The sequence below is a fragment of the Dermacentor silvarum genome, chromosome 1 (genome assembly GCF_013339745.2).
Source record: "Dermacentor silvarum isolate Dsil-2018 chromosome 1, BIME_Dsil_1.4, whole genome shotgun sequence".
NCBI classification, from domain to species: Eukaryota; Metazoa; Arthropoda; class Arachnida; order Ixodida; family Ixodidae; genus Dermacentor; species Dermacentor silvarum.
In genome coordinates this window covers 186,362,830-186,389,034 of record NC_051154.1, presented here as the reverse complement: position 1 = coordinate 186,389,034, position 26,205 = coordinate 186,362,830, and the positions used below count along the sequence as shown (strand labels likewise).

At 47.0% G+C, this 26,205-nt stretch overlaps 1 protein-coding gene across 1 annotated transcript; it reads left to right on the top strand.

Moving 5' to 3' along the window:
* The first annotated feature begins 1,358 nt into the window (after positions 1–1,358).
* Positions 1,359–24,666, top strand: LOC119436036 (uncharacterized). Its single transcript, XM_037702775.2, has 3 exons — positions 1,359–1,530; positions 16,892–17,160; positions 22,597–24,666. The coding sequence occupies exons 1-3, from the start codon at positions 1,359–1,361 to the stop codon at positions 24,664–24,666; spliced, it is 2,511 nt and encodes an 836-aa protein (XP_037558703.2).
* Positions 24,667–26,205: the final 1,539 nt, after the last annotated feature.

Genomic DNA, 26,205 nt, shown 5'->3' with positions numbered 1-26,205 from the left:
AGAGAAAATTGGTGACATAAAAAGCATTTTGAAGCCAATAAGCCTGCACGAAGACACAAGCTGCGAGAATATCTCTTTATCTGCTCGCAGCCTCTTTTTTTCCGACGGCCGCTTCAGGTAAAACCCCTATATATAAAAAGTAGCGCCATCCACTTCCCTCCTCCTCCGTTCCACTATCGCGCTCGGCGCGACCAGCGCGATCGAGGCGCGATATCGACAGTGGCGCCGCCTGTGTCGGGCCTGCCGTGGCAGACGACAGCCAACGCGCTACCAGAGGAAATCCGAGGAAAACTTCGATCGCGCCCTGCGGAGAAGTTTATGAGGCGCGATTTTGCTTCGTCAGTCTGTAACTGGTCTTAATAATGCCGTTTTGGAAGTAGCAACGCGACGATGCGAGACGGCGCAAATATCATATTGTGCAGCAAGCGTTTGCGCACGCCGGATGAAAAAAAAAAAAAAAAAACAAGCCTTTTGCCCTCGCCTTGTCGGTTGCGGCAACTTAAGGTGCAGCAGCATGCCATCACAACGAAGTTCTTGTCCCTGACACGTTTGATCCGTTTGTGCGTACAGCACTTTCGTCGCACAGGCCCGAGAATGACAGTCGGAGCGCGCTGGAAAGAAAAAAAATATACAAAAGCGCAACGCGTGCTTCCACGTGACACGGATTGGCCAATGGGGGATCGATAAGTGGTTCTTGAGGGAAAGGGAAAGGGGAGCGGAGGAGGCTGGGGCGACAGGAGGCGGCAAGGAGGAAACGCCGGGGTGAGCGCGGTGGCGGCAAGATCTAAAAATGGCGCTACTTTTTATATATAGGGGTTTTAGCTTCAGGCTACATATGGCGCCCTCCTTTGGAAGATGGGTAAACGAAGATGCAAGACGATGAAGGGCGCGCGATTTGAATGCCCCTGAACGTTTCGCTGAGGAGTACTTGGCGTTAGAAAAGGTGTCCACATTTGTGGGTACACATGGTTGTGCACACACTCTTGTGCGGAAGTAAGTACATGCGTACTCAATCGTCTATACATACTTGATGTAGTTAATTCACATAATAAAGCGCCTTTTAAACGTTATTAATGCACATTTGCCCCTTTCTGCTCCGACACGAATCGGCGTGCGCACTTTTCTAACGCCGTATGGTGTTTATATTTATCTGTTTATCGTCGTTCTTTTTTGAAATCTACCTTAATAAGATGTGAGCATGATCCTTTAGTGATCTTATTGTTTACCCTGGTCAATCCACCCGCGTATGCACATGGAATTTCGGTCTGGTGACATCAACAACCACTATGTGAGGGAAGAACGTGCAAATTCAATGAGCGAAGAAGAAGAAGAAGAGCCTCGAAGCATCGAAGAAAGCCATGTCTGCGTCATCACGCTCCACCAAGTCTTCGCGCTCCTCGGCAATCTCTGCGGCTCCTGAGCGGTCGACGAACAGTGTCTTTGCTGTAGGGCACGTCGATGTCGCCGTCCCCAGACCATCCGATAAAGACAAGCGAAAGTTTCACGGAAGCTTGCTAAGCTCCAAGTCCCGTAAGCACCAGCGACGCAAGAGATCAAGTGCCACCGACATAGCAGATGACGCAAAGGCCGTACGCGTAAGTACCATGAGAAACTGATATTGCTATTACTTAGCATACAGCACTAACGCCGACAAGCTTAATCGAAGAACTAAAGTGTTACGAGGGGGCAACGTGGACGTGATGGTTAAAGGGCCCCTCACCAGGCCACATAGCAAATTTTGGTTATGCGCTGGAAGTTGTTACATGTTCTCTATAGGGAGCGTTATACCGCAAGGAGTTTTCAAATTGGTTCATTTGCAGCCGAGGTAGAAATATTTCAGTGCCGCGAAACCATGCTTTCAAGAGGCGAACGCCACTGCCAAGTAAGAGAGACACTCTCTCCCCTTGCCCCGTTTAGACTCCGCAAGCGAAATTCCTTCCCTGCGTTCTCCCATTCCGAAGCTGGAGAATCGCGTGACGCATACATCCTGCCTCTTCCTTTTTTTTTTTTCTCGCACTTTTTTTTTTTTTTTTTTTGCTGCGCGGCACACTTCCGGTGACGGCCTCGAGCGCGAGCTGTTGCGTTTGTCTTGAATTGCGGAGCGCGCGAATTTGCGCGCTGTGCACGAGAACACCCAACTAGCGGTATAAGTGCGCCACGAACACTGAGGCAGACGCATGCGGATCTCAGAGCATGATCGTGCGCTGGAACACAGTTGAAAATGACAATTTCGTTGTCATGCAGCGCGCGTGACTGCACGACGTGGGCACAAGCAGACGAAACGGAAGTACATCTCTCTTGCTGCGGTGCGATGTAAAACAAAAACACGCAGATATTCGGTTTGCATGTTTTATTATTTCTCTAAACCTTAATTCGTCTATTGAAGCAAGAGATTAAACAAATAACTGATGTCGCCTTGAATAATACTCGAAGTTACGTGTCACTACGAGCGACGTCACAGCACTGCTACCTACGTAAGCGCACTTGTGCGATTTACGTCCACTCTCCGGCTGGTAGCGCGGCGCCCGCGAGGAGAAGGGCAAACAGCGTTTAGTTTGAAAGTTAACGCGTCACCGCGGCTCGTAGCGGTGTAATACTTAGCAGCCACGATTGTTAGCGCGGTATATATATATGCATGAAGGCCAGACCCCGGCCGAAACGTCAATAAATAGATTCATACGCGCATCTATACTTCTGTATATATATGTACCTGTATATATAATCAACGAGAAGAAAGGAAACCGTGGGCCAGATGTTTATTAGTCATATCATAAGAAGCCAACAAACAACGAGACCAAGGACAGCACCGGGGACATTGCTTGTACTTATGAATTGAATTAAAGAAATGATGCATAATTGGAAATGAAAGTGAATGAAAAAAACAAAACAAAAAAACTGGCCACAGTTGGGGCACGAACTCACGTCATCGCATTACGCGTGCTATGCTTTTACCAATTGAGCTACCTTGGCGCCGTTCACTCATCCACTTTCTGGGGTATTGATGTTGATACCCGCCGTGGTTGCTTAGTGGCTATGGCGTTGGACTACTAAGCACGAGGTCGCGGGATCGAATCCCGGCCACGGCGGCAGCATTTCGATGGGGCGAAATGCGAAAACACCCGTGTGCTAGATTTAGGTGCAAGTTAAAGAAGCCCATGCAGGTGGCCAAAATTATTCCGCAGTGCCCCACTACGGCGTGCCTCATAATCAGATCGTGGTTTTGGCACGTAAAACCCCATAGTTTAATTAATTAAGTTGTGTTGACCTACTGGAACTAAACCTGGGCGTGTTAGCCAGCGCCACATCTCACGGCCTTGACGGCGGATGTGGGACATCCTTTTTTTTTTTTTTTTTTGCCGCAGGCGTCACGTGTACGTGATCTTTTTGGGTGAAGGCAACTATTTAATAAACCCACACATGCTACCTGAAGGCAACAATGCTGCCGGGCATATATATATATATGGTCCCATACAAGGTGCAGTCTTGCAGCAACCAGACCAGCACGAGACAGCAGTCGAGCGGATCCTTGCACCATTGCAAGTGCGAACTCAAATTCGGGCAAGGGGTTTCTCAGTCTTTAATGCAATGCAGCTTTACAGCAAAGGTGCACTGATGTCGGGGATAATTATGCAATTCAAAGCACTTTTTTTCGGGGCATAAAGCTTTTAATTTAATTTGAGCAGAAATCACGTACATTGACTATTGACGTGAGGCGCTGGCTTACGCTCCCAGCGCTAGATCTGGTACACATATAATACCCCAAAACGGTAATGGGAAAACAGCGGCGCGGTAGCTCAGTTAGTAAGATCATCGCACGGGTAATGCGAAGACGGGCGTTCGGATCCCACCTGTGGTATGTTGTTTTTTTCGTCCACTTTCCTTTCCATTTGCATTTCCATTGCTACATTTCGAAACAAGAGAAAAGAATAAGAAGAGAGAGAGCAAGGAATTTAGCTTTGCTTTCCTTGGTTTGACTCTCTCTTGGGTTCAGCTGATAGCGACAAAATTCGGGCCCCTCGGTTCCCCTCTTTCTCGCTCACCAAATTCACCCTGTAATTTGAGGCGAAAGTAATATGCGCTTTTGTAAATAATCCACCTAGAGAGGTGGAATTGTTCTACGTGCCTGAGGCGAAGTTTAGAAATCTAGCCACATGCACACGCTTACAGTGTCGGCCTCACTTCGTCCTGTCCAAGCGTGTTTGTTCCCGTCCTAACCAGGCCACTCCAGCACACTCCATACAGCGTATTTTGTAACAAATCTTCAACCTATGTAGGCTTGTGTATTCATACATAGTGCTGAACCATTTTGATTTCCCCGAAATTCGTAACTTTCTTGTCCTTATTTACACCCAAAAAGCTTTTTCTTTTTTCTTCAGTGAATATATTTTTTCAAGACGAATATTCACCAACCTTTTTCGGCGGGTAATTTTTATGGCGAGCTGACCGAGAGCCCATTTTCCTTTTTAAGTTCTGTTTTCCATTGGCTGGCCACTTTCGCTAATAATATGTCCGACATGACGACTGGCTGGCATTTGCTCTTACGAACAACTCTAGCGTAAGAACGTTTTTGTGAATAGGGGCTCAGTTATTTTTCTGTGGATATCTGGCTCACTAATTCTGGTGAAGCTGAAATGTGCTCCAAGCAGCAAACTTTCTCAACCTTGTAGTTGCATCCAATACACGGAATAACAAAGCTTTCAAGACGCTGTCTAGCAAGGGCTCGTATTTGCAAAAAGCTTTTACGCTAAAATTGTCCGTAACAAAAAATTCCACACAATCCTGATGCTGTACATACTATTAACTAAAGCAACTATAGCTAATGGTGAAAAGCCCTTGGGAACTAATCCAGCCCCTGTTCTGCTTTATTTTTTGAAAAGAATCTCACAGTGGGCGAACATTTGTGATCTGCCGTGTTTTTTAAGAGGCAAGTCAGGCATCTACAGCACAAGCGGAGTTAATTGGTGCATTAGGAAACTAATGTATCGTACAGTCAGCTCACTTTCTAACTTGTATGTTGTCACAGTTATTCAAAGCATTATTCCACAACTCCATTACTTCCAAAATCTTCACTGTGCAATACCAGAAAGTGCCATTAGCTTGGCTCTTAAGCCTACATGGCTCATTAAAAAAAACACTATTAAAAATCTGTTCTTTTATTGTTTTTGTTTTTCTTTTGAAGGGGGAGGGAGGGCTTAGAGTCTTCCTGTGCCATTAAAAATGATGTCATGCACTCCATGCTACTTTGCAAAAACTGGGCAGTGTCTTATAAAAACTTTAATCTACAAAGATGTGAGTGGTTATGTGTGGTTATGTGGGAGCATAGCTTAGCTGATTGTAATTGATGTCATATAAGCATAAGTCAAGGAGCACAACTGACGAATCATCCTGTAAGGTACCACCACCACCACCTCCTTCTCCTCCTCCTCCTGACGGATCATCCCCCCCCCCCCACTCCCTCCCCCGCCGCGGTGGCTCGTGGCTCAGTGGCTCAGAGGCATTCCGCTGGTGAGCACGAGGTCGCGGGATCGAATCCCGGCTGCGCGGCGGCCGCATTTCGATGGAGGCGAAATGCAAAAAACGCCCGTGTGCTTGCGTTGTAGTGAACGTTAAAGAACCCCAGATGGTCAAAATTAATCTGGAGCCCTCCACTACAGCGTGCTTCATAATCAGAACTGGTTTTGGCACGTAAAACCCCAAAAAAGAAATACTATTACTGATAATAATTAAACCTGCTTTTGTTGCTATAATTTTCACGGGTAAGATTTCTTAACCAATTTTCGGTCAAAATAATCGGACTGAAGTGGTGAGGACCTCTCGTCATGAGTTTATATATTTATTTAGCATACCTTACAGGCTCTAGTATGGGCATAGTGTAATGGAAGTATACACAGAACTAAGGATACAAACAAAAGTACAAACTGTGGAACTGTAAAAATGAAATAAATACAGGAGCAACACCCACAGAAAAAACTATAAGTGCTGAAATGAAAAAAAAAAAAAAAGCAGTCACGAAATCTACACCAATTCGTGAAAAAGCGTAATGGATTGATGCTAGGCGTAGTGACATTGCAGGAGCTCGCGGAATGTATCATGGTTGGACACGTCAGCAGTGACGCCACGAAGACCATTTCTCCGAGAGACAGCTCGTGGCAAAACAGAAACACGCGTGTCCTACTAAAAAAAAAAAAAAAAACATGTTTACTTTTCCTCTTGTACATAGTTAATTCTATACGGTACACACTATGCAAACACTATGCTATACTAGCTGATGTTAAAGGATTTTGAAGAAGGGGCTTTACCAGAAGGGTTTTTCTTTTATCACTCTTTAAAGATTGGCAGCAACACTAAATGCAGCGCGGGCGTGGGTTTACGGCGCTTGCAGGATGACATGGTGGAGAACGTGTTGGCTGGCGTGGTGGAGAAAACAGCTACAACCTCAGTGAGGGCACCAGTACCCGGCAATGACGACCAGAGCAAAACTTCCAGCCATAGTACTCGCCGCAGAACACCGTCTTTCATGGAGGCAGAGACGAAAAAAGGCATGTGGCTGAGCATACAATCCCGCGGGCGCATTCGCATAGTCGCGCACGAAAAGAAAAAAAAAAATGAAAGAAAAAACCATAGCTGGTTTGTTTAATGTTCCGGGACGCAACCGCGACCTAATGTACCTAACCAAATCCTACTTACAAGTGTCCCAACGTTACCTTTCAAGTAAACTTCTGCATGATTAACCAAATCGCTTTTCAGCGTTATGCATTCTGGCCACTCCGGAAATGTAGATAGGCTGCTTGTTGGTATGAGCTCTCCGACCCATCAGGGGTCAGAGACATCTAATATAGCCTAATTTTTATGTAATTGGAATGGAATGTAGCCGGCGCTGCCACGTTCGTATCGAAAGGCGAAATGGGCTACAGGGAGGAGGAATTAAAGAGGCATATATACTATAGTGTAGTGGGCCAAGACAAAACGATCCAGAAGCCACTAGAAATCCAAGGCAGGACTAAAAGGGGACATAAAAGGCAGTGTCATTTTGGAAATCATGGCGGTGACCACGGCCTCTCCTTCTCCGTAGCGTTAAACCTATAGTTAAACTCAACTGGCCACGATAAACGAGGACCATGCATCACATTCGCAGGGAGAACCCCTTTAAACGCTGGTGAAGCCCTGTTAAATATAATGAACAATCCTTTGAAGGAATGAAATAACTACACGAGCTTCGATTTCTCACGCGTAACCCGTTCTCTTGTGGACGCAACGAATCTGAGGAATTGTACTCTTATGCAAGGTTGTTTTAGGGGGCTTGACGCGAAAATTCGAGAGCGAATTCCGCTTTGTTATGGTTGTGCGCGCTCACACGTGTTGCTCCGTATAGGTTTCGTACCATGGCAAAGGCTTCGTGCGTGTAGGATTGCGTTTGTCTCCGTGTTTTGTTCCGCTGTGTTATCTAGACCGTGCTCTCCCAGCTGTTTTTCGGGCCAGGTGGGACTGGAAGAAGTAAAAAGCGTGAAACGAGCGCGCGTGCAACGCCGTACACCACCTACCACGCCATGGAGGAAGGACGACCTGCGAATATATTTCCCCTCTTCGGTGGATTCATGCTAACGTGTCATCACAGACTGAAACCACTGTGCTTCAGAATATGTACGATAAACTCCTTGCACGTCAGTGACAGCTGTGCAGTGCTCCTGCTTTTGACAGCGGACGATGTATTTGTGGCATGTAAAACAGCCATGTGGAGGATGGGAAAGAAGCGGCTGCTGTGAGTTGTAAAGGGACGAACCCCCCCTTACTGCAGTAATCTTATCTGTGTGCTCGAGGGGCGCAGGAGAGTCAGGTAGGCGGATGCGGTGCAATAGTGAAGAAGGCTCGAAAGGAGAATGTACAGTCAACCACAAAAGTTTGCGGACCACGCGAGCGCGTGCCAGACTGCCTATCCGCGCCACCTAGCGGTACGCCACCTAGCGGCGACAGGGGTGCTCTCCCGGATATGAGCCCTCTTGGTACTCGCCTGCCTGTTAATTTTTTATTCCCGTGCATGACATTGTTAGTTCGTTGTGTTGACGCAGAGCGCTGTCTGCGATAAGACCGCCACATATCTGGCTTCATAGCAGTATCGGAGCAATCACTGCAACCTTTGTCGACTGGTGTGCCAGTGGGTAGATAAGTTTCACGAAGCGCTGCGACGATTTTTTTACGCGACGTTTACTGGCGCACTTTGGTTGGCAGCATCTTGGTCCAATGAGTGTTGCTGCTTCTGCGTCTTGAGAGAAAGGGTAGGGAGGTGTTTCACTGTCATCAAAAATAAAGAAAAAGCGGATGCATAGAAAATTTTCTTTCACACATAGGCGCATCTTCGCATCAGTCGCTGAAAACGTAGTAGACTTGCTTCAGGCCACGTGGTGATTGCCTATTTGGAAAGATGCCACTGCGTGTTCCACTTGACGAAAGAAGGCACATTGTGCGTTTACTTATAGAGGGAATACCTCAGCGCGAAATCTGCCGCCGAACCAACAAGAGCCGGACTGCCGTGAATAGGATTATTCAAGCTTTCCGCGACGATGACAGATTCACAGATATGGAGCGCAGTGGGCGTCCAAGGGCCACGCCTGAGGAAGAGGACCGCCTGATTACGGCCGCCATCGTGGCTGATCCTTTTCAAAGTGCAGAGGCTATCCGAGAAGCGCTCTCGCTCACGGTATCGTCTGAGACTGTAAGAAGAAGGCTGAGTGAGCTTGGCCTGCAGTCTTTCGTAGCAGCACAGAAGCCCTGCCTCTCAGACAGCCAGCTACAAGAACGACTCATGTTCGCTACAGCAATGAAAGATTGGACAACAGAGAAATGGGGCGATGTCATCTTTAGCGACGAGTCAACTTTTTCCACGCGCTGGGACCAACGGAAGCGGGTTTGGCGTCCACTAAACTGCAGGTGTGTTTACAGTGTATTGGCAGTTAATTCACGAAGCTAATTCTGCATCACAACATGTTTCACGTAAAATGAGCTTTTGGACATTACGAGATTTTTCTGTAGAGGTATTATGTTGAAAACATTAACGATTGTTTCATAGTACTACTTACTCTGAAGCTAATTAAAAGCTGCCAGTGGGTCTTTCAGTACTATCTAATGATGTTTGCACGTTTTCTATTGCAACTCTATAACAGCATTATAAAGTTCATACGCAAGAGGAATCACAACATTTTTAGACGCGCCGCTGGAACCCAATTGTATGCTATTTCTTGCAGATATCTGCCTAATTACACACAGAGTGTTCTATCCAGTGGACGGTGTTCCGTGAGCGTGTGGGGAGCAATCAGCAAAGATGGCCTTGGTCCCCTTGTGCGTCTGGAAGGACCCTTCACTGCGTCACGGTACTGCGACGTCATCACTAGACACCTCGTTCCGTATGCGCTGGACGGTCCCTTCAGCGACGGCTGCTGTTTTTTTCAACACGACCGCAGCCCGATCCATAAAGCACGTATCGTCCAGTCATTGCTAGAAGAACATGCTGTTTGCCAGCTTGAGTGACCTCCATGTGGCGCCGACTTGAATCCCATAGAAAATGTCTGGGGCATGTTGAAGAAACGGCTGTCCACACGAGCCAACCGCGGCCGCACGGCCGATACGCTGTGGCAAGCGATCGCACAAGAATGGGAAAGCCTGCGCGGTCGACCGGAGATTACTGAATCTTTGTACGAGTCGATGCCCACACGCATCAATAAGGTGCTAGAAAACGGCGGACATTTCACTTCCTACTAGATCATTGAGAGACCTATGTTTCATGACACTTCTGTAAATGTCTTGTGAATAAATTCATCCCCTTCAGACACGAATTATGATGCACTGTCTGCAAATGCGTCAAATGCGCATGGCATCATTTCAAGACGCTCACTATTACATTCCAAGAAAGAAGACGAAGCAATGTGCTGTTTTGTGCGAGTTTCAGTAAAAAAAATTAATTAGCGTATAACTCATTATCTAATTATTCTGAAATCCGTCAGCTTCAATGCTTGCATAAAAGGAATCAACTATTAGGCCCGAAACGCATGCACACTTGCTTTTTCGGTTGTATTCGTGTCGACCGGAGAAAAAAAATGCTCTTGACGTTGGTCTTGGAACGCGGCACGTCGAACGATTGTCTAACATGGTAGTATCTCCAGCAAAGTGATCATCTGCAGCAATACGCAGGACAATGAAGTTAACTGACCGCTAGTTGTCCCATCAGGAAGCGGACACGAATGTGCACACTGAGTTTTAGGTCATTTGAAGAAACACGTGGCGTGGGACGCGCCTCCGAAGTTCGAGTCCCCAAACGAGGACGCCGTGTCGCAAAGGGTTATAAAAAGAGTCATCGCACCCGATTATTTCTTATTTTTCTAAATGTAACCACTATAGCAGCGCGGTGGTTCGGACTTTGCGCAGCAAAACCTGGGCGCAGGCGATCAAATCCCGGCCGCTACTGTCACTTAGCGATGGGGGAGGAACGGAAAAATTCTGCCTACTGACTAAGCATCTGTGTCCCATGGCTGCCTCACCGCTCACTCACGCACTCACGAAAAAAAAAAAAACAGCGTGGCTACGCGAAAATAGAACTGATAACAGCCGAAGAATACGCTGTCTGATTACTTGTACTGATATTCTGCTCTCAAAATATAAGCAAGTAGCCCTGGCTAACAAAGAGCGCGTCACGTTGAAAGAGATAGGTAGAAAATATTTGCGCACAGGGCGAAAATAGACAGGCCATAGATTTAAGGAGGGATGCGTCTTCAACGTAGCGCTGCTGTCGATCGCTGGTGACGTAGCGGAAGTGTCGCGAAGAGGCTCTTGGCCACGCGCTCGCGTGGTCCGCAAACTTTTGTGGTTGACTGTACGCCTGTGCGCACATCAAACGGCTGATGGTCGCACGTAGGCCCAGTCAACCCACTAGCCGCACGCATACGCGCTTACTCTTCCGAACCGCAGAAATTTGTTTGCGTGAAGCTTCACGTACTGTGAGAACAATAGACCTCAGGCCGGAGTAGGTGTATTTACACGCGTGACGACGTTCTCCTCTGCCGGACTGTTCGTCGGGGCGCTGTGGCTCGTCACATATCCCGGTTCGTGGTCGCCCGAAACGTGTTCAATAAAACAAAACTATTCCTATACTGCCACGACCAGCAAACGTGTTTGTTCTCATAAACTGCAGATGGATTTGCCATAGATCGTATCGCGATAGAATACATCGCGATTGGATCCCTTGGTCGGATCACTACGGCACGCGAACGTGCGCGCAGCCCGGCGTGGCTGCGAGCCGAAGGCGAGAAATATAAACAAGAGAGGAGAATCTGGCCCGACATGATGGCGAAGTGACGCCAACTTCCATCGTCACTTAGCTTCATAAAGAGTGATGTCAGGGCCCCTCCTCAGTTTTTCCTTCCTCCATGGTAAATGCCACCGGTCCGGACGTTTGAAGGGTATAAAAATCTCTGGCTTGGCTTCTTTGATTAGTGGCAGCAAGTGAAGTTCGCTATTCATTAATCGCTCGACGATGAAGTCGATTTTTTTTGCATTTTAGAGTCTTGAATAGGCCTCAACGCAACGATCGCTGAGCCTGACAACACACATCCCATAGATACAGCCGGCGTCGCAACTGCGCCTCAGCCAAGATGACGAACATGGTCAGTGTTGCCAGTACGCATTTTTAATATCCCCTTTTCACGCGCGCAGTGTGTTCACCGAGGAGTCTAAAGCATGCTTGCAAGCTGCATTTTGATAGCTCGCAGAACATTTTAAATAAAATTACTGATAAAATTAAGACTTGAATTCATGGTAAATGATGATTCCCGCAATGTTTCGCTAGTGCGAAACTGCATTTTTATTCTGTCACACTTCCGTACCTTTTGCAAACCAATGCTCGTAAATTCTGGACCATAGTTAACGGTACTCCAAGTAAATTAATCCAAATAATATACCCCAATGATGAACCTGTTGCTCCCGAAGAGTGCTGTAATGTATTTAATGATGTATTTTCTTCCAATGTTACCGCGATGCCACATAGATTACCGCTTGTATCCAATGCAGGTTTTTTTGTCCATGGATTCAATTTCTATTGACTGGGTTGGTGTTAGCTGCCTAATTACCAATCAAAAAGCGTCTTCCTCTGCCGGCCCAGACTGCCTGAATTCAAAAATTTTGAAGTGTTCCAATGTATTTTCTGCTGTTATCTTGTCGCACATTTTCACTCGGTCTGTTCTTCCATACGATTGGCGCGTGGGAAAGGTGATTCCAGTTCACAAATCAGGTAACACACACTTACCCAGCAATTACAGGCCTATCACTAACAAGCATTTCGTGTAAAATTCTCGAGCATATAATATATTCGCTTTTGGCTGAGTTTTTAGAATACAACTCCTTCTTCAACCCCTGTCAACATGGTTTCCGTAAATTCTTTTCGTGTGAAACACAGCTCTTATTATTTACTAACGATCTTTTTGCAATTTCTTATCTAGGTACCGACATCGATTGCATATTTCTTGATTTTGCCAAAGCATTTGATTCTGTGTCGCATGATTTACTTCTGCTTAAGCTGACTGAACTTAACCTGGACGTAAAGGTACTCGAGTAGATAAAAAAAATTTCTTTCTAACCGGACGCAGTTTGTAAACGCTAATAACTGTACTTCTCGGTTTTCTAATGTACCAGCAGGTGTTCCTCAAGGCTCAGTCCTGGGTCCACTTCTCTTTTTAATCTATATTAACGATCTTCCTAACTGCGTTCTTTCTTCTTCCATAAAGCTATTCGCGGATGACTGTGTTCTTTACCGTAAAATTACTGATCCTTCCAATTCCTAAGAACTGCAGGACGATCTTAACCGCGTAACTGAGTGGTGTTCTAATTGGTGTATGCAACTAAATTCAAATAAATTCAATGCCACGCGAATATCTTGTAACACTGCCATTCACACCTACTTTATTAATGGTGCACCTGTGACGTCAGTTACCTCTTACAAGTATCTCGGCGTTCACATATCAAATAACGTTTCTTGGCATTCGCATATTGACTGTGTTACTAATAACAGTAACCGCATGCTTGGTTACTTGCGCCATAATTTTAGCTCTGCCCCTTCCCCCCTGAAGCTAACTCTTTACAAAACTTTAGTTCGCTCCAAATTGGAGTAGGCTTCAGCCATTTGGGATCCGACTCAGTCTTCATTAGTTTCTACTCTAGAGAGTATTCAAAACAGCAGTGTACACTTTGTCTTATCCAATTATTCTCGCTATGAAAGTATCTCATCAATGAAATGAACTCTTAGCTTACCTGATCTTTCGTCACGCCGCAAATGTTCCCGCCTCTCCCTTTCTCACAAAGTTTTTCATTTGAACCCCCTTTTAAAAGAAACCCTTCTTGCCCCTCCGTCTTATATTTCGTCCCGCACTGACCACAGCCTCAAAGTCGAAGACCACAGCCTTTGTGCCGCACAAACCGGTACAGTGACTCATTCATCCCTAGGACAAGCACCATAGAGAAAGGAATTCAACCCCAAGAGGGGACACTCCCATAGAGCCCAGCGGCCGAATTAACTGCAGCGCGCCAAGCGGTCGGTATAAATCACTTCCGGTTTTGGTTTTGGGCGCGCGCATTTTGAACGCAAGCTAGCACGCCGGCTGCGCGCTTGCCCCAGGTAAGCAGTAGTTCCCTAAAAACCCCTATATATAAAAAGTAGTGACACTCTCCTCCTCCGCCTTCCCTCCTCCTGGTTTCTCCTCTCTTTAGCGATCCTTTTTCTACACTTGCGCCGCCTACACCGCTTGAAACATGTGTACTTGTTTATCTTTCGCCGCTGATCAGATTCGACGATCGCCGACTGTGTTCGCCGCTATCGTTGTGCTCCTCGCCAGTCGGTAGACGCTTCTCGGGCGAAAATGGCGATGGAGCGTGATCGTAAACAAACGCAGCCAGCGCCCGGCGGCGCGACGGTCCACGTGATGCCATTAGGCCAATACCGACGCGGCGTCGGCCTCGGACAGGGTGTGCGAGGAGGCGGCGGCATTCTTCAAAGCGTGGCGCTACTTTTTATATATAGGGGCTTTAGTAGTTCCCGTATGAAGCTCCACCGGACGGCACCAGCTGAAAAGAAGTAAATTACAAGCATGTTACATTTACAAGCACGTAACAGCATGTTACAAGCATGTGTCATTTTGGTATTTAGACATAGAAATACGGCGTGTATAGAGGCGAAACGTGCGAAAGCGGTGAATGGGCGGCATTACAAACAAAAGCAATTCGCTTTTACATACATGGCGTATACCCGACTCATCCCAAACAATACCATAAAATATGAAAACATCTGATTTTCAAGCGTTCCCCCATTTCCGGGCATTATTTCCTGCACTTCGGCAGCACAATTACACGGACGACTTCGCGTTTCCAAAACTTGGCCTCGGGTGACGCGACGGTACGCGACATACAGAGACGGACGCAACAGGCACTCAAGACAAATGTGTGGGTGCAAAGCCTGTTTTCAGTCCTTTAGAAGACGGAATTTTCGAATTACACTCTAAAAACGGTTGCACCCTTTGGGGCGTATTTTTGCCACCGAACAATAATCGTCATCTGACTTGCGTGGCTTTCCATTCTTTAACGCTGTGCGCCCGGCACTTCTCGGTCACGAACGACAGCAGCGTTATCAGCGTGACACATGTAGCGTTCTCGACAGGAAAGTAGCAAGTGCAAAGTTTTCAAGATAGGAAACGCAAGCAAGACAGATGACGATTATTGTTGTGTGGCACAAATGCACCCCAAAGGGTGCAACTGTTTTTAGAGTGTACAAGTTTCTGATATGTTCCTCGGCGTTACCTTTCGCGCGTTCTGCCGGCGCCAGCAGCACACCCCATGTTATCACTCTTGGCAATCGCCCATCGCGTTGTCAACAGGCGTGAGTACCGAAAGAAGGTATATGTTGTTGCGGGGCCGCAAAAAACGTCACGAACTTGTCCCTCTATAAGATTCATTGCACGCCAAACTAACTTTATCACCACGGCCGAGCTGCTTATCGCTAACTGCGTCACAGCGCGCTGTGCGGCCAGCGTGCCTCAAAAGTACCCCAGAAAGTAACGAAATTACTTTTCAGTAATGTCTGGCGTCAGAGAAAGCGGCACAAACTTCTAGCAAGATACATTAGACTACGCACCACGGCCAAGTTAGTTTCTCGCTAACTGCGACACGGCACCCTGTGCGGCCAGTGTGCCCAAAAACCGAAATAAGTTACAATAATCCCCTAGGAAGCGTCGGAAACATGTCCCAGCACGATTCATTAACTCAAATTAACTGCAGCAGGACGGCCGAGCTGTTTTTCGCTAACTGCGTCTTAAGTCTCGGTCCCGTGCCGTAAGACTAATTGCGTCGTAGACTGTGAAACAAGATTTCTCACCAATAGTCCAATAGTGCAGTGGTGTCTTGTCCCAGTGCAGAAGGAACGCAAGAATACGCCAAGAGCCCAATAAACCAGGCTACCTTAAAAAAAAGGGAGACAGACGGAAAAAAAATGAAATTATGGGGTTTTACGTGCCAAAACCACGATCTGATTATGAGGCACGCCGTAGTGGGGGACTCCGGAAATTTGGACCACCTGGGGTTCTTTAACGTGCACCTAAATCTAAGTACACGGGTGTTTTTCGCATTTCGCCCCCATCGAAATGCGGCCGCCGTGGCCGGGATTCGATCCCGCGACCTCGTGCTCAGCAGCCCAACACCATAGCCACTGAGCAACCACGGCGGGTTTGGAGACAGACGGGTCGCCGCGGGCGAGCGCCCAAACGCGCGCGCAGCCATCCTCGCTGGCTTCGGGGGAGTGTCTGGCGGATGACGCATGTATCTGGCGCGTCATTGACCTGTGGCTAGGTAAGGCAAGGAAAATAAGTCGCAAAGCTTAAGTTCATTTATACGAAAATGTTTTAGTTTTCGCGGCAAAGAATTAAAAAAAATAAATCAATGCCTGTTAGCTTAATTTCACTCCTTTTTTTTTTTTTCGATGCTCGCGGCAGCTAACATTCGGCGTCAAAAGTATAGCGTGACGTATGGTGACGTGTTTCCTGTGTTGCCAGTTTTTGCTGAGTGTCCCCTCTTGTTTAATTTCTTTCTCTATGCAAGCCCGGACTGGAATCGCCTTTACGCATCAGTTGCAATCATCACCGACCCTACGAACTTCAAGACCGCGGTTCAGAATGCCATTTGTTAATATTTTTGTTTGTATTTTTACTGCATTATTTTTTTTGTTTTGACTCCACTCCTTTGTGTAACGCCTTCGAGCCTTGAAAGCATGTGAAATAAATAAATAAATAAATAAATAAATAAATAAATAAATAAATAAATAAATAAATAAATAGCTCATTTGAGAAGCGTTTTACACAGAAGACCACTTATAACCGGTGTTTTATGCTAAAATGAAATAAAGAAAAAGATACAGGAGCGCAAAGGAAGCCAGATTTTGTGCAATATCTACTACTTGCCATCCGTAGCATGTAGGCTGTTTACTACTTGTGATAGTGTGATAGGAACGTTGGCTGAGAATATAGTACTTTACCAGAAATAGTGTCTCTCTTGGCCTGCCTTGACCATATCACTCTTTAGAAAACGCGCCCGGCATACCAATCAGAGCTTGTTTGCATATATGCTCTACTCATGCCATTATTCACTACATCAATCTACGGTATCGGTCACAATTACTGTTTTGTTTGGCTCAGCACTATTTCTACGCAAAGTAGTGAACCTTCTTTCTTTAGTGTGTAAGCAGCTCGAACGAGCTCGAACGCGAAAAAGGACAAACAAAAAAATTAAAAAAAAAAGACTTGTTTCTATAGTGTTTGTGCTAGCGAAATTTACCGCCTAATTAAAAGATGCGCATTTTGTTTGGTCGCAGCTTCGGGAGGTGCGCAGCCAGCGGGCATCCTGAAGGCCCCTTCGCTTGGTCCACGTTCTTCAATTGGCGGCGAGTCGCAAGGGCACGACATGAGCGTGGTGCCCCTGCCTTCATATGTAGGCACTCCCGACACCACGGCGGACCGCAAGTGCAAGCTTGTAGTCACATCGCCATCAGATGGGGCTGCTGGCGTGGCGTCGCCGCAGCAAGACACGTCGCTCGTCCACCACGAGGGAAAAAAGGCTCGCTTCGGCGTCCCCTCGCTGAAGGTGCGTCCGCCAATGATCGCTGCCACAAATATCGCGGCTAAAGAATGCTGGACGTCCCATTTCATTGCCCCCAACCCAACCCCAACAGAACTTGCAGGGGGGCTTGATGTGCAATCGGGTGCTTGTGACGAACCCTAGGAGAGAGGAAGCAAGCACGGTGATATATAATCAGTTCTAAAGACGATGCTATTTAGCGCTATGCTTATGCCGTCGAGCCATGCTCATTGCAATACTGGGATCCAATATTCATTGTTTAGTGGTGTGGCACCTTCGGAGGGAGAGGGAGCCGAGATTTCTCAAGTCCTAAAATCCAAGAGCCTTCGGCAAGCGCTCGCATAGAGGTTTAATATCTATCACTTCGGGCTCACCAAGTCGCGGAGCCATATTGCAATTTGTTTCGGATGAGTATGCGCGAATCCTGAGGCGCACGCATAAAATTCTGCGGGGATTCCCAAAGGAAGCAAACAAAGAGAGCTTTGCGTTATCGGTTTAGTCCTGTGTTCACTTCGAGCTAGCTATTTCATTTGATGAGAGAGCTGAACAACATGCCGTTGCGCCGGTGCCTCCTGCCTGCAACTATAGCTACCTCTTTTTCTTGACGCCTTGACACGTGGGGGTTGTGTAGCCTCCATGCAAAGCCAATCTTCTCGAACTAGAATGGTGAAGCAATGTACAAGCTGGATGTGGCGCCTGTGTCTCAGGAGAAGTGTTGTATAGCTGTGTACTTTCTCGCCGTACAAATATGCGCTATGGCGTCGATTGCCGAGAAGAGTGTAGCGATGACTCTGCAAAATAGACAGCGTCAGAGCGAAAAAAAAAAAAGTCCGTGAGGTATTCAAACTATAACGCAAACGTAAGCTGCTGTAAAGCAACAAAGAGGAGCGGTTTCTCACAGCCTTATTAGGCAGCGTTCAGAACGGCGAGTGGCTCACGGCAGCTGATGCTCACAGCTGCAAGCACGACCTACCCGTCGCTGCACCAAAATGTCTCGTGATTGGTACTTGGTACCGGATTTGAACTTGGAATTCAACGCTTTCCCTGAACCGGAAGAAAATCCGAAAAAAAAAGAAACTCTTAGTGTATCACAACTTGTTGCTGGGAGGTGGTTCATATCATTTGTTTAGTAATAACAGATGCGATACGATGCGAAAGAACGACAAGGCTGGACGCTCTTTCTAGTCCTGTCGTTCTTTCCACTTCGTACGTACGTCCGGCGTTATACTTACGCTATGAAAAAAAAAAAAAAAAAAAAACAGTGGAGGACGCTGCTTCGCCTTTAAGAGTGGAACGCGATAGCATTCAAAGATCCCTGGCTGCTTATTAGGCTCTTTTCTCGTATATTCAAATTACAATGCGACTCTATCACGCTTGTAGGTTGTGGTTAAGTTGTATTTCATGATTTTTCTTGCGGATTTTACTTTGAGAAAATCAAATTTTGTTCGCTAACGCCTTGCGCCCCGCGAAGAGCCTGCCCGGTCGAGGTGGTTCAGGATGATGTGGTTCGGCATAATTATTTCCGCCAACGACGCCGGATTTTCGTCGGCACGGGGCCCTTAACGCTGTCGCGTTAAAAATATTCGGTCCTTGCATCTTGCCTGCGCGCATTCTGTCATGTTTGTTATTGTTTTCCTCCCAAACGAAAACGATGAGGGTTAAAAAGAATTAGCGTAGCTTGCACTGGAGGCGCAATGCTAAAGAGCCAGTGGAGCTGACGGCTTGGCTTTTGGGCTAGGCAAAGCACTACTAAGTCATCCCCAGCATTTTCTGGAATTCATTGATTATTCATCGATTAGCTATTGATTGGCTATCGATTGGCTATCGCAAGGTATTGGCCACGTATTTGGGCTAAGCTAATCACTACCAAGTCATCCCCAGCATTTACCAGAATTTATTGATTATTGATCGATTATCGATTAGTTATTGATTGGCTATCACAAGGTATTGGCCACGTATTTGGGCTAGGCTAAGCACTACCAAGTCATCCCCAGCATTTTCCGGATTTTATTGATTATTGATCAATTATCTAATAGCTATTGATTGGCTATCGATTGGCTATCGATGACTGACTAAGCTTAAGTAGTCCCAACCATGCTTAGCAGACTTGGCCAGGCTCAGTTTCGCTAGTTCACAGGGGTATGGGTCATTGCGCTTGGACCCTTTTTGCACTCGGCCCACATTTTTTGTTCACACGTTACGGACTACGCTCGGTGTAAACAGCCCCGCTGTAAATAAAAAGACAAAAAGAAAATAAACACTTATCAGAGGGCTGCTTCATCAATCCACAACCGTTTAAAATGGTCTCACAATTGAGCACGACAAAATCCCCCCCCCCTTCAAAAAAAAAAAAAAAAAGAAAGAAAGAAAGAAAGAAATTGAGCCCGGGACGGAAATGGGACATTCACGCGCACTACATATGTATACAGAAACACGCAGTACGCTTTCTTTTTCCTCCTGATTTTTACTTCACGTAGGAAATATGCTGCAGCACTTCCATTTATTCAACTAACAGACTTTAAAGAATTCGTGTGGCTCATTCCTGAGTACGCCGGTGTAGGGCGCAATCCTCGCCGGGTATTACGGATAGACAATCTAAACACAAAAACAAACATATGGCTCATTTCTGCAAACTTTCCTCTGCTATATATATATATATATATATATATATATATATATATATATATATATATATATTTATTTATTTATCAGACATAATCTTATCCTTTTTAATAAAATCAATGTAATTCAACTGATTCAGCAGTTGCCTAAGCAAAGCTTTCGTCCTTCGCCAGCCGCGACTATAATTTTTTTAATATCATGCGTCCATCTGAGTCCTCTCCATGCTCTACATGCAGAGCTTCGCTCCTGCTTTCTGTGAGTATTCATCATAATCATCATCATCACCAGCCTATATTTTATGTCCACTGCTGGAAGAAGGCCTCTCACTGCGATCTCCAATTACCACTGTCTTGCGCTAGCGTATTAGGGGGGCGCGAATATTCGGAAATTTCTAATAATGAATGAAATAATGCCCTATCTGATTCGGTCTTCGAATCGCATAGCCGGTATTCGTTATTACGAAAATTTGGCGAACACTTCAAATCCGCTACTGTGCGCAAACATAACATTTAAACAAAAGTGCAATAAGTTTAATCCCGGCGGTCATATAGACATAAAAAACTATGGGCGCACCTAAGCAATTCTGATGATGTGTAAATGCGAGAGCATTACTCGTCGCTGAGTGTGTCGTTGAGTTAAGTGTTGCGGCGAAATGTTGCTGAGTTTGGTGCTTCTGCGTTATGTTTCCGAGTGTAATGTTTCTGCTTATGAGGTCGCAACAACGCAAGACGACAAACCGGTAATATTGCGATCTCTTAGCTGAGTTTTATTTGCGGAGTTCGCATTAAAGTAATGTTTCACGCACATTACGTAGATTTTTCGTTGCCGATGACGCGCCTTTTCAGCACGATGACATCACTTTGCCGAGCGGCACCATGATGTTGACACTATGCATTTCTTCATCGGGTTCGTATAGAACGTTTCGCTGAATTGCGATGGTCTCGTACTTCGTCGGCAGGGAACAAGCGCCTCCGGCGACGCTTTGCTGTCTCACCTGATGATATATAGACACGAGCGATTCAACTCCAGACGGTGAAGACTCCATAGCGCCGACAGTGGCGCCCAGGTGGCGCCACTCCTATCATGCGCCATCTATAGACCTTTTCATCGGGCGAGGAGGAAAGGGCGCGCGAAGAGCCTTTCCTCCTCACTGGCTTGTGCGAGCCGGCACGGCGCGGCTTGAATGTGTTGCCGGTCGCGCGCTGCGGAACGATTCGGAGGTGTTTTAGCTAGTTCTGAGTGCAATTTACAGCATGTCAGTTTTTTATTGCGATCGCAATTATATGGACACTTCAACCGGATTTCTGCCGTCGGCGTCGCCGTCGCCGTGAGGTTCCTTATAGATAAAATCTTCGCCGCGCGCCGTATGCCCGAGCGGAAGCGTGCGGGGACGCACGCTATCACGGAGAGCGAACGCACTCAGTCTCCAACGCGCAAGCAAGGAAGCGGGAAGCCAGCGCCGCAGGGAGCGGGGGGGGGGGGGGGGGCACTCTTCTACTCTGCCAACAACCGCGCTGGTCGCTCGCCCGCACCGTCTCTTATCTCCACACGGCTCTGACCTTTATGCGCTGTGCATTCGCCGCTCAGTTTCCGTTGAAGCGATAGACCGCACGTACCTTCGCCCGCTGCGGCGTATGCGCTTGCTGCCAGCGTTTTGACAGTCGTTGTCTGCAGTCATTCAGTGTGATCTATTCATGTTTGTTTTTGCGCGCTCACACCACGCTTGTTCATTCAGTTAGTAGTAGTCGGGACACATTTTCTAACGCACGCTACACATCCAATGCTGCCCGGATCGGCAGTGCAGCGCTACAGGTGTGTCCCTTCGCACGCGCTGCCCACGGGAAGCGCTTCTCATCAACACCACCGTTTCACACGCGCCTTCTCGTGGTCATCGAGTCTCTCTTCATGTCGGTCTACTTACGCCGCAGCACACCTGCTTACTTAATCAGCTCATGTTTACTACAATTCATATTGCTACCAAAGCCGCTCACCTTACTTCGTATGACATTGCTGTGTTGCTATCGCATTCAGTGCTTCGCCCTCAGGGCGAAACTGTGACATTTTTTTTTTAGTTAGATGAAGATGACGTAATTTGTGTGCAATTTTTCTGCCACGGTTTTTCTACCACGACTTGCTGATGACGGCGGGGTCGCCACAATGAGCCAAGTAAGGCTCTCGCATTAACACGAGAAGTTATGTAGTAGAGCGCTTGTTACGTTTTCGTTTGCTCAAGACTTTCACATGACTCAGGGAGCCAGATTTAGCCCTCGGAACCACGATCATTCGCACTCTCAGATGGTTCCCTGGTATGCAAATAAAGTGCCTATTTATTCCGAATGCTCATTCGGACTTTTAATGCTGTGTATTGAGTGTATTTCCTACTAGCTGGTTAGGCTGTACTGTACTTACTGCAAATTGAGCTTGTGTTCTGTCTTGTAATCATGTAGTATTCCCCCCACTGTAATGCCTTATGGCGCTGTGGGTATCAAATAAACAAACAAACAAACAAACAGTGTTAGGACAGAATCTTGCTAACATTGTGATTAATAGGATATAAACAGTACTTTGAGGACGACTGCTTACTATTGAAAAACTATTCGAAAAGTATTGGATACTCGATTCGATTCGTATTCAATATGATCTCAAAAATTACTATGCGCATACCCCTAGTAATTACCAGCAAAATCAGATTTATTACGGCTACATCTTTTGATGATCTTTTGATGAGCTTCGATCTCTTACTCAAAAAGTATGAAGATTGTGATAAAGAAAAGATGCTCTTTAACTTATGTACTTCTTATTGCGTTTTTCGCAACACAGGTTGTTTCCCCGTTGACATCCACATCAACCAGCAGGTGGGTTTGGATCCTGAAGGTCGCAGCGATCCTGACCTTGATCGTGGTCGCCGTGGCCGGGACTCTCCTTGTCGCTTTCTGGCTGCTGCACAGCGGTAGTAGGGCTGAAGGTGATCTTTTCTGCGAAAGCGACGACTGTCATCACCACGAGGCGCTTATCGGCGCACGACTGAACAGGAGCATGGACCCGTGTGCGGACTTTAGTGCCTTCGTTTGCTCCGCCTGGATGGCATCAAGCGTCTATCGGTCACTTTCTACGCAGCAGGACGTTGTGGGCACATGGTCAATGCGCTTCCATTCATTGCTCAACGCGGGGCAGGTTCACATGGAAGCAAGCTCGAAGGCTCTCGGAATGCTCCAACTTTGCAAGGATAGGCCCAACGAAATGGTCACTAGTGGCGTTGCTGCACTCCGAAAGTTCATGGACGAGCGAAATATAAGCTGGCCGAAGCAGCCCAAGCCGAATATCCGGCCACTTGGAGTCCTTCTTGACTTGGATTTCAACTGGGCAGTGGCGCTGTGGTTCCATGTACGCTTTCTGAGAAAACTAGGTGGTAGGAGGCGTGCCATGATCATTAGTCCGACGGCGACCGTTCTCAACCAATTCAGGTTGCACAGTAAACTCGTGTCCAGCGGCACGTTTTTCGACTATTGGCGCAAGCACTATGAGCTGCTTGCCCCGCCAGGAACTCTCCCCGCAACGGAAACGGAGAGCAAGAGAGTGGCAAACGTGCAGACTTTCGTGCTTCAGGAACTCTTGGAGGGCAGCCGTACTCCATCTGTAGAGCAGATACTGCTCAGGAGCATAGAAAAGACCGTTAAAAATATCCCTTCGAATGAATGGATAGCTTCGCTGAACAAAAACTCCCGGGTGGATCCTGTACTCACCGGCGAGGACCGCGTTATTGTGACGCACGACGCGCTCCTGTCTGCCATTGACAACATCACTCGGACCTACGAAAACGGTGAGATACTTGAGAACGTCGCTTGGCTGTTCTTGCAGGCAGTAGGACCTATCGCTGACTTTGCCCTTCTAGCGCCCAGCCGAGAAAGCGTAGGGAACGCGCCCGGTGACACAACTGATAGGGCCTCAGCAGAGCGAGAAGCCTTCTGCGCGGCGCAAGTGGAGTGGGCGTATCGCTTCCTCATTATTTCGCTCTACACGCTCACCAGCTTTCCGAATGACGAGCGCCAGAAGATCGATGCAGGGCTCCGGGTCATACGAGAGGCTGCCCTGAACAAAGTTGGCGGTGCCGCGCGCTTGGATCGCTTGTCAAAGCAACGCGCCCAAGTTAAATTGAACGACACAGTCACACTGCTGTGGCCCGCCGAAAATCTTATCGGCGACTCATCGATATCCATTATGTACTCAGGCTTTCCCAACACTGACACTACTTTCGCCGCACTCTGGCTACGCTTGCGCGAAGCTTTCCATGACCTGTCGCAGAACACCATGTATGACGACGCATTGCATATGCCGCCCAACCTGGACCTGCCACTTCTGGATTACGACTACGTACTCAACACAGTTCGCATCTCGGTGCAGGCACTATCGGCGCCTGTTTTCTACGCGCAGGGCACACAGGCCATGTTCTACGGAGGTTTAGGATTTCTTTACGCCGTACAGCTAGTGCGTGCCCTGGACAAATACGGGCTGCGAATTAACAGCAGCGGTCAGGTAACCGGTCTGTGGCTTTCGTCTACTTGGCAACATGCAGTCAATGATGTGGACAAATGTCTGGACGGTTATACAACCCACTTTCCTGAAATACCTGCGCTAGAGATCAGCTACCGCGCACTGGAGCAGGCTCTTGGTCAGAGCAGCGACTCTCATCAGCGTCTTCGTGACGGCTTCACCGAGCGGCAGCAGTTCTTTGTCACGCTCTGCTTCCTCATGTGCAGCATTCCAGGCGCGGAACCCCCAGGAGACTGCAACAAGGCTGTAATGAACTTCCCGCCTTTCGCCAGCGAGTTTGGTTGTCCGGTCAACTCCAGAATGAGACCCGCTAAACCTTGTACCTTTTTTGACGAGTGAGTTAGAAGTCGACCTTGTGTTTCACTCTTTTGTTTGTATTCTACCTGCATGTCCACATATATGCAACGCATAGCGTCTTTCTCTACGAAATGTCTTCATCAAAATAAGGTCTCTAGTGATTTTTGTTCGTGGCGTTGATCTAGAATATCGAATTTTCTAAAGCCATTCTGACAACGTATTTTTCATGACTGCATTGGTGTGCTATTCTGTGTATTAATCAGGTTTTAAAAGTATTAGACCAGAGATTACAGAAAGCTTCCGATACGTTTTTTTCTGAAAGCTTACGGGGAAATAAAAAAGTTACGTTTTTGTTTGCTCAAGACTGAATAGCTTTTGCCACAATACTTTTACCAGCTTGAACGTTTGTCGCACTGGTTTTGTATCACACTGCCGCATCCCCATAGTTGCGACCATCTTACAAAAAACCTGTCGTAAATGTTCACCCAAGATCTACAAATAGGACTGGAGAAATTAAAGGAGCAATCACAAAATTTTCCACCTGTCACTGTGTTGCGGTTGTTGAAAAATCGAGCCCACGAAACCCCAGAAAACATACTGCAGGCCTCGAACACTTTAGGTAATTTACTGTGACGTCTTTTCCTACCAACATATTCTAATGCGAAAATCCGGCGGCGGCGGCGTGACCCAGCGATGGTACCATCGCATAGAGCGCTATGGGGATACAATAGGTACGAAGTGCTCCGGCGTATGTGGAAAGGTGTAATGGTTCCAGGGCTGACATTTGGAAATGCAGTTGTTTGCTTGAAGTCAGGGGTACAATCAGGACTCCATGGCAAGCAAAGGTCAGTGGGACGCCTCGCATTGGGCGCTCACGGGAAGACTACTAATGAAGCTGTGCACGGTCATATGGGCTGGACAAATTTTGAAGTAAGGGAGGGTCAGAGTAAAATTGAGTTTGAAAAACGACTGAGGAATATGGAAGAAAATAAATGGGGTGCAAGTTGGGGGGTGCTCCAGGTATTTTTACAGCAAAACATCGACTCACAGTGGAGGAAAAGAACTGGGAAGCTTACCACCAAGTATGCGACCGGTTTAATCAGCAACACGGCAACAAAGGACGTCAAATGCAAAGTTAGGCTGAGACAATGTCATGGGTGACGGCAATGGAAAAGAAACCTGCTATGACTGACTACTTCAAGGCAAAAACGAAATCAGGAAAGAAACAATTTATGATAACTCAAAGGGAAGCTCCTTACTTTTCGAAGCCAGATCAGGTTGCCTTAGAACGCGTAGTTATAAAGCGAGGTACACCAAGGATGAAGACGCATGTGCTTGCCGTGGTAAAGCTAGGGAAACAATGGAACATGTTTTATTGGAATGTGAAGAAATCTATCGAGCTGCCAGTCTAGGCTCCTCTGACCTCCTTGAAGCCATTGGGTTCAGGGATAGCAGGGGGAAAGTAAACATATCCGCTATAGAGATTAGTAAGAGGCGGTTGGAGAAAAGTAGGGAGACCATAAACAACGGAGGCGTACAGTAACAGAGTTCCCAGTAATGGTTCCAAAAGTTTGATGCTTG

Coding starts and splice junctions, on each gene's coding strand:
- LOC119436036 (XM_037702775.2), top strand. CDS start 1,359: ATGTCTGCGTCATCACGCTCCACCAAGTCTTCGCGCTCCTCGGCAATC. Junction 1,531..16,891: donor CTTGCTAAGCTCCAAGTCCC/GTAAGCACCAGC, acceptor GTTTGGTCGCAG/CTTCGGGAGGTGCGCAGCCA. Junction 17,161..22,596: donor TCGGCGTCCCCTCGCTGAAG/GTGCGTCCGCCA, acceptor TTCGCAACACAG/GTTGTTTCCCCGTTGACATC.